Source organism: Nesoenas mayeri (genome assembly GCF_963082525.1).
Source record: "Nesoenas mayeri genome assembly, chromosome: Z".
Taxonomy (NCBI): domain Eukaryota; kingdom Metazoa; phylum Chordata; class Aves; order Columbiformes; family Columbidae; genus Nesoenas; species Nesoenas mayeri.
The window spans coordinates 32,090,177-32,103,782 of NC_137542.1; the positions used below are offsets into that span (position 1 = coordinate 32,090,177).

Below are 13,606 nucleotides of genomic sequence, written 5' to 3' on the forward strand. Positions count from 1 at the left end.
ACTGTTGTCAACTCCCATGTTTTATTACAAGAAACACAATAGTATGAGTTGACACAGTTCAGTGAGACTAATTTTATGAATCTGTTCTCAAACCTTGCAGTTGCATGGAGCACCTTTAAAATACAATGATTTAAGTATCAGAAAGCAGAAGATCCGAAATGTTGTTTTGTTTTTCAGTTTCACCTATTTTAAAATAGACTTCCTTTTTAATCATTGCAAGTGGCAATACAGAAAGTCTTAGAAGTGAGACAGCACAAAATAAACAAAGGTACAGTTTGTTACCACATACGTTTAGAACTCCATAGCACTCTGGTATCACAACACTGTATATACCTTTATATGTGCACTTAGACAAGTGTATACAAACATCTCTACATATACACATATTCACACCATATATATGTGTGTGTGTGCATAGATATACACATCCATATATATATACCAAAGAAAGCAGATAGTCCTTATTTTCTACTCTTCTATCCTTGTTTCCTTTCCCCTCACAACGCTAATCCAGTATGAATTAGGTATGTCTTTATAGTGAAAATCCATTTTAGCACCTTTAATCTGGCTTAAAAGTATAGCAAGTCATTTCTGCGAAGAGAGCTGGTCAGCCAACTGAAACAAGAATCTTTAAATATTTTGTATGTTAAAAACATTTAACCTTCTACTGAATACATAGACAGGAGTGTTCCTCAGAGGCTTATGTAATGGCGAAATGCAACTTTTCATGTGGATCATGAAATCTCATTTTTATAACAAAAACTCTAAACACAGTGAAATTTTAAGCTCCTCCTCTACATCACAAAGAAGGACCAGTCTTTTTTCTTCCCTGTTCAAAATCGGTAACTCCTAGAATGATAAAAAATTCCTTTATTGAGCATCAGATTCTTTCTGCTGGATATCAACTTCTTTTGCTGAAATGATTCAGCAAGGAACTCACCTATTTCACTAGATGCAGATAGGTCTTACAATTACAATATAAGGCATTAGTCTGCTATTCTGCCTCAAAACTACATCACTCACCAGCCTCCCTTGGTCACTAACCATTCTGTTTCTGCAATAATCCAATTCTTTCCTTTTCACTTCTCCTCTCCTATCTTACTTTAGATGCAAAAATCATTTTGGAACACATAAGCACATACTTCACTGATTTAATGATAAATCATTAGTAACAAGTACTACATTACATAGTACAACAAAACTGACTGTGGACATAGCCTGGAACAAAGTGCATAAAAATTACCCATAGGTGTAATTTTTGGAGTGGTTTCTTTTTTCAATTTCAGATGCAATGTCGCAATGCAACAGTGCAGATTTTCATATATCTGAAATAATAATGTCTGTTATACTACACATTCAAAATCATTATACTGTGAAAAACAACAAAAGTATTCCTTTTTTTAAGAGAAAGTGTTTCAGTGCTACTTTGAACTTTGTCAGGAAAGATTTCAACTCTTTTTCTCCCCTAGAAAATTGTCCTCCATCTTCAGTCAGCTCAACTTAAAACATTTCAAAGTGGGTTATTTTGCTTATAGTTTCATTGCTAAACTGAAATTAACATGTCAGTAACTGAACTGCAGTTACTCCTTGCTGACACCGCTGAATTATTCAAATATACTGCCTCTGCTAAGATGAAAAATAGCATACAAGATTATTTCGCAGAAATCCTTTGTTCCACAACAAACGGAAGAGACAAATACGTGTGTGTATATATACAAACACTAAATGGGTCATTCATCAGAATGGGAACATACAAAATCTCTAGAGATCCAAGTTAATAAACAGGCAAGTTTGTTTCCATTATTTATATTTTTAGAAAGATAAAAGCATTGATGGCTGTTTGCTGAAAAGACACAAACTAGGAAACAATGACCTACATATATTATGGGGTTTTTTTGTTTGTTGTTTTTCTTGTTGTTTTGTTTTGTTTTCCAAAACAACAAATATAGCTACTTCACTATCTTCAATCACTCATGTTATTTTGGCTGATTTATACTACTACAGCACAAAGTTGTTTCTCTAGTGGAAAAGATGGCAGCTGGCAGCTCATCGCCTGGATGGATAAAGAACTGGCTGGATGGGCGGGCCCAAAGAGTTGTGGTGAATGGAGTCAGATCCAGCTGCTGGCCAGTCATGAGTGGTGTTCCCCGGGGCTCAGTATTAGGGCCAGTTCTGTTTAATCTCTTTATCAATGATCTGGATGAGGGGATTCAGTAAGTTTGAAGACAACATCAAATTGGGTGGGAGTGTTGATCTGCTGGAGGGCAGGAAGGCTCTACAGAGGGATCTGAACCAGCTGGATCATTGGGCTGAGGCCAATTGTATAAGGTTCAACAAGGCCAAGTGCCGGGTCCTGCACTTGGGTCACAACAACCCCAGGCAGTGCTATAGGCTCAGGGAAGAGTGGCTGGAAAGCTGCCTGGCAGAGAGGGATCTGGGGGTGCTGACTGACAGCCAGCTGAACATGAGCCAGCAGTGTGCCCAGGTGGCCAAAAAGGCCGACAGCATCCTGGCTTGTATCAGGAATAGTGTGGCCAGCAGGACTAGGCAAGTGATTGTGCTGCTGTACTCGGCACTGGTGCGGTCGGACTTTGAATACTGTGTTCAGTTTGGGACCCCTCATCATAAGAAGGACTTTGAAATACTAGAGAGAGTTCAGAGAAGGGCAATGAAGCTGGTGAGGGGCCTGGTGCGCAAGTCTAACAAGGAGCAGCTGAGGGAACTGAGGCTGTTTAGCCTGGAGAGAAGGAGGCTGAGGGGAGACATTATCGCTGTCTATAGCTACCTGAAAGGAGGTTATAGCATGGAGGTTGTTGGTCTCTTCTCCCAAGTAGCAAGTGATAGGAAGAAAGGAAATGGCCTCAAGTTGCTCCAGGGGAGGTTGAGATTGGATATAAGAAAAAAATTCTTCCCAGAAATGGTTGTCAGGCATTGGAACAGTTGCCTGCATGCGTATTCTTAGTCTGCTTTGACAGCACAGTTCCTAGTTAACACTTCCTTCACTAAAAGCTGTATTTCCTCACAGTATCTCATTTATGAAGGACTTAGCACTTTGCCCTACTCAACTATCACAAATAAGTGCAAATAATGTGTGTTCTGTGATAATTTGCTCGGTTTTATGTTTCTGAATGTGATTAATAGTTTTCTATAGATAATTAGAAGGACAGATTTTAGATAATAGACTGTTAGAACACTTTTCCAAGATTTAAAAAAAAATGTCTACTTATTCATTTTCCTGAACTGTGGTTTTCTTTTCTTAGAGAGTCATTCTAAAATAAAATGGAAATTGAATCTGTATACACTTATTTCTTATAGTAAAGGTGAAACATTTTTTTCAATGCCTTTTGAAGCATTAACAAGCAAGAACTGTTTTTACCTCACACCTGGACTTTTCTTCAGTTCATTCTGCCAAGATCTTTGAACTGTATACCAAATATCTGCATACTTCATAAATCAGTTTCTGGCACACTATTTCTTCATTTTGAGTGCTTTCTTCATTTGTATAGTAATAAGTTGACAAGTCAAGATCTGCCTTATTACACTGAATACCACATACTTGGGATTCTTCATCTGCCAGCCTTTTCTCCTTAAGTGTTCTTTGCAAACTATGTGGATTATCTACTTGATTAAGTCGTTGATAAAAGAAATGCCTTTTAAAGTGCCATCAACAGTATATAATCGGTGCGGGAAGGATTCGTGACTGGGGCTATATAAAAATTTACTTAGCAGCTGCTTTAAAAGAATAAAAAAAAAACGTGTTCTTTGTCCCACTTTCACCATTTCTGTGGCAGGAAAAGCCAAATAAAGAGAAATAAAGGCAACTCCAAGCAAAGGAGGCATGAAGTGTTTCTTGTATTATGGCCTTGATGAAACTAAAAGCAATCTCAGGACTTGAGAAATGCAATATTAATATATAATATAATGGACAGATCACACAGGATTTACATTAATGTATTTAGAAGGAATGTGTGTAACAACACATTCACCAAGTCTCTATTAGCCCTGAAAAGAAGGACGTAAGGTAGTTAGTAGACAGACTATAAGATGAGATATCCTACTGCCATTATGATGACAGAAATAATTAATTATTCAAGACGCATGCTTATGTTTACTTTTCAGTAATGCCTAATTACAAATTGTTAATAGATTTTTTGAGCAAAATACATACACCAATTTAAAAATACAAGTAAAGAAAACAGGAAGAGTACTGAAGAGGTCCACCGTAAGAAAGGAACAGAAATTCTAGGAACCGGACACTTCCTTCCAGTTCTGGAACTGGTTGTTTACTATTTAGTATAGATCACTCTCACCACACTTTCATTAATCAAGCTCCTGATAATCTAATAGGATTAGATTCTAAAAGGAGTTTTCCTCCTTTAGCTCTTCTAATAGGAAATATTTTGTTTAGCTGTACTTCTACTTCCTTAGGTAAAAAAAAAAAAAAAAGGTCATTTTTGTCTGTGTTCCATCTAGTAACATGAAGTAGATAGTTGTATTTTTGGTGATTGCTACAAGAGCCCACAAGTCAAAAAGAATTACAGAAAACTTTCTAATGGTCAATTCAGAGAACTAAAGCGTGCACAGGTAATTTCTTGCACTCATTATTGCACACAGTATTCTGTAAGCAATATGATGATTCCCTTTGTAAAAGTACGATTGCGATCTGTAGGTTTCACTATCAGGACATTTGTTGCATTGCTCCACTAGCTTAACTCAAAAGATGAGTATCTAAGAAATGAAGTTGAAAGGAAGGAAATTGGTCAAGTTATATGACCTCCTAAAGACTCAGAAATGTTTTGAACCATCATGCTACAACCAGTAGGTGACATTGCAACTAGTATTCAGTGCTGTTTTGGGTATGGAAAACCAATGCTTCCCAAGGCCAAAGGAACCCTATAAACATTATAGAAGACTTCTTCGGTAAGAAAACCTGGAAACCTTTACCATTATTCCTGGGCTGAATGAAGAAACAGGCACAGAATCATCCTGTAGATGGAGTCCTAGAGAGGTATGCCAGTACCTTTAAATATCAGAAAGTAGTAGCAAAAATGGATAGGATTATAATTTGTTCTTAAACCTAATTTTTAAAAATAGTGTTGTTTTCATAGTCATGGCAGTTTAAAGCATAAAGTTTATTGTGATACATTTTAATTAGATCAACTGATATAGTTGGGAGTTAAAAATACAAGCTTTGAAATCCTAGGTCCATTTTTAAGCTTCATTCTAGATGTGCTGAATACATTATTAGTCTAAAAATTCTATTTTCTCTAACTGCACGTACAGTGTTTAATTCTCCTTTTAGACACTACTGATACTGTAGTAAATCAACAACAACTTGGGTTAAGAATAATATCTGCTTACAACATACACGGGTGGTCACTTTTTTTTTTTTAAACAGGTTACTAAAAGAATAAATAAATTGCTAAATTCCCCTCAGTAAATAAAATTTCAATGACATACAGAGATTTTTCAGAGAGTTCAAATGGAAGGTACAGATGTGGTTGTCTGTAACTGACACATTACTGGCTTAGGGTATTTAATACAATGTTTATGCTGAAAATCTACAAGGGTCTTGCTAAATTTCCATTAGTAAACAATTTCCATTACTGAACATAAATTGAGCTAAACTTTAAGGAGAATAAAATGTAATGTCAAGTAAAACCTGCACCGCAAATAAATGCCTACTGATTCCGTTTTCCTTCCTTACCTGACTATCAAAATCTGTTTCTAGGTGGGAGACAGTGGGACACATATAAACCGTGTTCTTACACCCTTCACACAACACTTCAGTGAGCAGCTCGGAAAGAACGCTTCATTCTGTTTGCTCATCCCAGCAACACTGACCTCCTTGTTTTCTCCTTCTAAACTTTTATTGTTCTGACACAGAAGAGTTTTAATAAAATAAATCCTTAAGCTCTCCTTCAGAGAGCTTAATCCCATCGAAAGAAGCCTGGGCCAAACTAGATCTAGTAGAGAGATCAGCTTGCTTCAGTTTAACAAAATAAAGTCTGAAAGCTGATATACATGGTCTTATACCCAAGGATAAGGTATACCTTACTTACACCCAAGTAAGGGTACCCTTAATACCCCCAAGGAAAGAGGACATGTCACTTATGCCAAAGTATAACATTGTCTCAAAGCCAAATGGACATACAACAGGACAGATATTGAAAGAAAATTTCTAAGCAATGATACAAGTAATTGTGAAAGATTTCGAATACAAGTAGACATGAACTCTGGTTTTAATACAGATCTTACCAAGTTCATGCAAAGTTCAGTCAATTAACGTCATAATGCATGACAGCTTATGAGAGCAGAATACAAGACATAATGATCAAGAAAACATTTCTAGCCTCTGTTTGTAAATCACTTCAGTATTCAGGTCTCCTTTACATGAAAGCAGGAAAGAGATGCCGTATAACCATTCATATCTTTCCAAAAGCAACAGATATTTTAAAATAGCTCATTTGTTCAAATTTGAAATAAATCTGCAATTGCATTATGAAGATTTTGTATACACTTTATATGTTAAATTTTAAATGTGTTGCAACCCTCCAAGGAAAATATATCCACAGATTAGTAGAGAAGTATTTCCAAGGCCTTTGCTTAGAGAGGAAACAGGTAGCTATGCTAAGCCATACTTCTGAAAAGTCACAGATCACTGTTAACAGGGACTTTGAGCAATGTCAGCCAGCAAGAACAAATTATTAATTTGTTGAATATTCTCTTTCACTGGAGCAGTCATGCTAGTATTTTAGAGCAGGATCCATTTTGTAGTTACTGATTGCTGCTAGCCATCCATGCTGGCTCTCGTACTTTCACTATGATTAAAAGAATGCAGAAAAAGGGCTTGGAAGAGGACAGGCATGAGGATTACTCATTTATTTAGGAACCCAGCAAAATCTATGAACATCACATAATGCAAGGTCTTTGCACTCATATTTAAGGAAAAAAAGATAACTTCCTTTTCTAACAAATGTTACTTCCAGACAACGGATTACTAAACCAAACTGGATGGAGAACAGGCTTCAGAAAAATTCTACTGTAAAAGAGTCTTTGAGAGCTCTTGCAGATGTCAGTGGGAGGCAAAATGATCAAACAAGACAAAGCTAATAAGGAAAGTTAAGCCAAGAGTCTATGCTACCACAGAGACTTGCCAAAAGTTCTGTTCAAAAGCTATGACATAAAAGATCTCAATGCACCTTTCAACTATTAGAAACATACAATTTATTTCAAGTTTAGTGTCAGAGAAACATGAAGCACTTAAGATAATTGCTATGGTTTTAAAATGTGTTCATTAGAAGGGCTTAATAGCACTCTAGCCTTGAGAACACTGCCACCATAATACCTTCACAGAGCTTTAAAACTTGTATTAGCCATATCTTTCTCATGCTGTCAGTATATATAGTAGTAATAAGTTAATGAAAGATAGATAACAACTTGGCAAATTACTTTACGAACTTGAAAAATAATGGATTGCATAACATATTTTAAAGCCTTCCATTTATTTATGTGAACATGTTTATCTTCCAGTTTTAACATGACAAATAATTACTATTTTTCTTCAAGTATCTAACTGTCAAACTGATCCATTTCATAATTTCAATTTTTGTTGATAAGTTACATGAGGTTTGTCTTTAGCCAGCTAGCAAAAAAAAGCCAAAACAAAAGAAAACCTTGAAGCCTCACCAGGCCAAGAGTTTGGACACGCCAGCTCCTAGAAAGTATGCACTTAAATTAATAAACAGAAAAGTTATATAGTTAATAAATAGTTAATAATGGTATAAGCATAGTATACAAGCAGTTAATGATGACATAAATAACTTTATTTGGAAAACTTACAACTTCTTTAACTTTATGATGGCTTGGTAAGAATTTAAAAATAAGTCTGTTTTACAAAGCAAAGCATATTAATCTATAATTTTTGCTTTAAGATACTGAATGGAATAAAATAGTAAAAGAAAATGCCATGCTCTAACTGCACAGTTGTTAAAGTACAGAAAGCAGAACAATTAATATCTGAGGCTTTAGACACCGCAAAAGTTGTCAAGTGTTGGAGAGAAGGGAGATAACTTTGGGGAAATCACGTTAGCCTACAATGAAGAAAAATCAAAATGTATAATATAAAACCTAGGCCCTTCATTTGTTTTGTTTTTCTTTGTAGTCTTTAACTTGGCTTTTCCTTATTCTGTAAACTTTTGTTTATGGTATGATAAAAAGGAAACAAATAAAATCAAACAAACAAAACCAAACCACCAAAAAAAAAACCACCAAATAAAAAAGAAACAGAGACAGAAAGGGATCATTATTCTGGTTTCACACCACAGCCAATGGTGGTCACTGGGACATCAGCCACGCTCTCTTTAATTGAAGAATATTCTCCTTACGAGGCATGCATAGATAGTGCTGTAAGACCTATGACTCACTGCTACATTACTTAAACATCCCTTTTTTTCAGGAGAAAAAAAAAATCCCATGTCTTATGAACACGGACCTTTTCCATTTTTTGGTCAGCAACTTGAGATATTAATACAAATTGTTATTCCGCTGGAAAACAAGGCTGATTTGCATTCTCTTTGAATTATTAGAACACTGCTTAAGGAACAGGTTATTCTAGAAAATAATAAAATTAAGAGTTGGATTAGAAAAGAATTTTCAGATTAATTAATTTGAATTATTGGCATTATTTCCTAAGAGATGACTCATTTCAATAAAATTCAATGAAAAGAAAATAGAAATAAATCACTGAATCTTGTTTTTTTGTTTAAAATCACAAAATGAAATTATTATAGACTCAAAGGAAGAATGTTTAAAAAGATAACAGTTGCATTGCATCCAACTTCCGTACTTTTTCACAAATCTCTCTGACTTCCAAACATTTTCTTAAATTAAAAGAGGATACAGTTCTTTTTGCTTAATGTTGTACACGTACTTGGAATCTGTTATCTTTTCTTTAAATTTAGCATTCAAAATAAAAGCTGTTTCTAATAATAATTGGCTGTGTAAAGTCATTTATTAAAATGCTTAACCAGGAGAGATAATGTGTGATGTAATCTTTAGGATTTATTATTGAAATGAAATAGGACAACCTACAGCTCATAAATGGATGGAAGTTGCCAGCATTAGCAAGATGAATTTTAGTTTTTACTGGACTATGAATGTTCGTTTCATATTAATTTTGACACACCTAGCACAAGCATTTGAGGATAGAAAGGCAGTTTGGTTTGCTATGCAACAGGTTATATCCATTCTGTCTATTTTATTCTATAGAACTTCAATTTATTCCAACAAATTTCATGCATCATCTCGAGTTCTCACTGTCATCAATGGGTAAATACTGAAAGAGCAAAACCAGCCACATAAGAAGTTAATTTAGGTAATCAGAGTCAGCTATACTTGGTAATTACAGCAGGTTCAGCATATATCGTACTTGATACCATGTAGGGAGACACCACGGACCGCCAAGGCAAAAGAAGTATTTTCAAGATGTGGCTAAGGCAGTTTCAGAGAGGAATGTCACTTTTACAAAAGTCACTTTGTTGTCTGGAACAGCTCTCTAACTGGAGCAAAAGGCATTCTGTCTTTGAGCTGCTAACCTAGATCAAAACCATTCCAAACTTAAAAATGTGGTTTAGTTGTTCTCAAAACAAGCACATTCTACAAGCCAAAATAGTGCTCAAACATGATGTACACAACTTGAGATCTCCGGTATACTTACATACCAAGAAACAAAGTTCTGAAAATTCTGAAAATACCTTGAACAGTAACCTTGGTTTTCTAAGATTACACTGTCAAACTCTGTGAAATAATATTTTTTCACCAAATGATGCTGAATCAGTTTTTCAGTCCTGAAATCTTTTAACGTTTCAACATCTGATTCACATCATTTGTTTCTTTTACAGCCTAGAGACCACCAAATATTGGAAGAACCTCACATAAAAAAGAAGAACAGAGGGACGGGTTCAGTACAGTTTTCTTTCACTTTTAACATAACCACAGTAAGAACAATAAATGTACATATCAGATGGAGATGAACAGCCATCATTTTGGTTCCACTTACCAATGGCTGGCTGCAAAGGTAACGGCAAAGTTCTCCAATATACTGGATGACAGTCACATTGTACTTTTTGCAGTCACTCCAAAATTGACTAGCGGAGAACTTCTTTTTTAACACACAGGTTGCACCTTTGTGGAAACAGCAGAGAAAGAAATTAAGCATTTTCTCTGCATGGCAGTTTTGCCAGCTGTGTTCTCTCTTTCCACTAAACAGAACATAAGAGGAACTAAGAGCAGCCTTGTTCACAGAACCATATGGTATTTAAGCTGTTTTGTTAGAAGACATGTTCAAACCTGGTAGACAAAGAAGGGAGATGAGCCCAGTCTCCTCCTTGGTGAGACAGTACACCAATAGATAAGAGATTGAAAGCTAGAAGACAGCTTCTCTTTGTTAGTGTTGTAACATCACTCAAAAGCATTTAACTGAAAATTACCATGCTCAGTCTGTACATACACTAACACACTATACACACAGACAAAATATTACATATGTCCTTAAGTTCCTTTTTACCTAAATATAAAAGAAACTAAAAACATTCGTGACACAAATGTCTATAACTAATTCTTCTCCAGTACTGCAAAAATACCTTGCAAGAGATCCTTAGCTATTTACAACAGTCCCCATTCCAAAATACATAAATATAAAGCTATTCCAAAGAGAGTATTCATTTGGTTTCAGCAAAGCATCAGTCCTCCTAATAGCAGTGAATTTTAGTGTGTTTCATAAATTTTCATAATCATTAATTTTTTATTAACAACACAATTAAACGAAACGAGCCCTACCCAATTCAATGCATCCACCGATGCCGAGAAGAGATGCTGAACTGTGATAAAGAGGCAGAGTAACATAAATTATGTCTTCTGCGGTAGCACCAAAAGCCCACAGTCCAGCAGCTCCTTTAAGAACCTGCATGTGACTGATGACTGCGGCCTTTGGAAGACCTGTAATGAAAACACAAAACAATGCATAAAGCTTCTCTTAAAAATAGTACTTTTTTTTTCCCCCTGTTTAAAGTCTCTAAAATCATAAAAGGATCAATTATTTATTCCATAACTAAATTTTCAGTGATCTGTTTAGATGCCCATTATTAGATAACTGGCTGTTTAGTGCATTATTGCATGTTTGTTCTGTACACATAAAGATAGACAGGCCACTTCGTAACATCATCTTTTATTTATTTAATCTGATACCAAGTCAATTCAAAGAGGTGAAAACATGAATAAACTCCATGGTTAGCACGCTATCAAATTATGTAGAGCCAACAAGGGGCCTGTACATACAGACTTCCTTCAACATAAAGAGACACCACACTAGATCTCTTTCAGGCAATAGTCACTGTGACTGTAATGTAGTTAAGAAAGGTATGAGATCTACAGAAAGTAGATTATGTAGTGGGTGGATGTGTACATCTGCACCCACTTATTTATAAATTAATGTAATACATACAAGCATTCAAATAATTTTTTAATTCTACATAACTAAAATTTGAGACTTCACATAGATATTCTGAATGCTGTTACTAGAACTAAATCCTCCTACATGCAGAATTCTATAGTAGTTTTCATCTAAAACTCCTTACTTTTAACCAGCCAACTCAACTGTATTCAGATTATTAGTATTACAAACATAGCTGACCTCACGACAATATTTATGATTGCCTAATTTTTTTATTTTAGACTGACAGTATTATTTTCTAATTTTTCCTCAGAACCCAAGGCAAATAAATCAAATAATTATTTGTATGAGGGAACGAAGACATAAAACACATCTTAATGTTAAATCTTTTAATGGCTAAAACTGTTGTGTTCGGCTGAATGAGAATGCCAATCTGCTTATCTTAACAACCTCATGCTGCTTTTCATGTCATGATCATGATCAGTTTTTTTAAAGTCTTAGCTTCTTAGCTGCTGGAGCACTGGTAATAAATTCAGCCATCTGTTTCTAAACTAAAAGGCTAGTAACTTAATCCTATTTTCTTTCTCTACGGTGACCTGCACAGAACATGACTTAAGAAGAAAACCCAAATGTCTACTTGCTTGGTTTTTGAACTTCTAGATACAATGTTAGCCCTATTAGGTAGGCAGTGGTGTGTGATCACAAAATAAATGTTTATTATCATTGTAAACCCACCAAAAAAGAAAAATGTTTTATAAATGTCTTAGCTTTGAAGTAATGAGGCAAAGCTTCTCATAGTAATTGCACAATATGGCAGTAAAAAAAAAAATTAAAAGAAGCCCATAAACCACTGAATTTCAATAGTTATTGACAAGAAACATGCTTATTTTCTACCATAATGCTTCTACGTAAGAAAGGTGATTTTCTGCAAATATGAGAGTTTCAGAAAATCAAGTCAGTGAAAGCTGATGGAAAATATAGACTCTTTAGGAGACCTGTACCTGTTGTTCCTGAAGTAAATATATATAAAACAGATGACTTGAGGTTGTTGGCAGACTGTCGTTTAACTGGAACAGGGTCTTCAGATGCAGCCTCTATTTTGTCTAAAAGGGTATGCACGCTTGGAAAAGTGGAGTCTTTGGTCATTACCCAAACACTGACATCTTTTTCGAGATTAGAAAGAATTTCTTCCAGTGTCCCAAGCAAATCTTGAAAATGAACATAAAATAATGTTACTTACATTATGTCTTCACAAAACTAGTGAATAAAGTATTTGTCCTCTAAACATTTTGCTTTTTGTAATATAAGGAGGAATGAAAGTAACCACAACAGACATCAACAAATTCAATACAATAATGATGAATTAGAATGAAAATTCACTGAAAACAGGACATAATGTGGTAATAATAGTGCTGACTCCACACGGTCTAATTCTTAACTAGCCCTCAGGGCAAAATGGCAAGCCTTAATGACTAGCTCCTGCTTCCCACCTCATTTTGAATAACCCTTTGTCACTGTGAAGATCAAAATGAAGTGCAGTTAAGCTTCAACTACATCCTGAAGAAAGATGTTGAAGATGCAAGGCAAGTGCCCTTAATGGCAACCTCCTCAAGCAGTATTTTTTGCAAAAGCACAGAAGTGACTCATTTGAAAATCCACAAAAAAACTATATCATGTATGCAGGTATCTGAATTTCACAGAACAGAAATATGATACAGGCCCATGGTTTATTCAGAGACTGCCAGGGAACAATGTGACTATTTATGTAGTGCTTTACGTGCATTAGATACCTTAATGAATCTGATTTTAGGTACAGCATACAATTTTATTTTCTTACAATCACATGTTCATTCACTGAAAGCCATTCCTTCTATTGCCTTTCATGTGACTAAAAGCAAAACCTCACTTTTATTAAATAAAAACTGCAGCATAACTAAGATCTATTTGGTTGCATAATCAGGAAAGAAACCATGAGAGAGAGTTCTAGATTAAACAAAAAGAAGAAATACAAATAGAGGCCAAACAAGTGATACATTTTGTAATTACATTTCTATTTCTAAGCATTTTTACCATCTATCATTTTCTCAGAAAACTCCACAGGCATTAAAATACTAATCCAGGAAAATTCTCAAGAATAGGAATAATACTTCTTTC

The 13,606-nt window shown here is 35.1% G+C and overlaps 1 protein-coding gene across 1 annotated transcript in view; it reads right to left on the reverse strand.

Annotated features, from left to right (window-relative positions):
• SLC27A6 (solute carrier family 27 member 6) overlaps window positions 1–13,606 on the reverse strand; it is a gene marked incomplete at both ends in the record, with an annotated part of 36,605 nt that overhangs the window by 14,544 nt on the left and 8,455 nt on the right. The window contains 3 exons of the mRNA XM_080362282.1: window positions 10,061–10,185; window positions 10,840–10,998; window positions 12,454–12,660. Of these exons, the coding sequence (XP_080218408.1) occupies window positions 10,061–10,185; window positions 10,840–10,998; window positions 12,454–12,660 (491 nt within the window). The remainder of the gene's footprint in view (window positions 1–10,060; window positions 10,186–10,839; window positions 10,999–12,453; window positions 12,661–13,606) is intronic.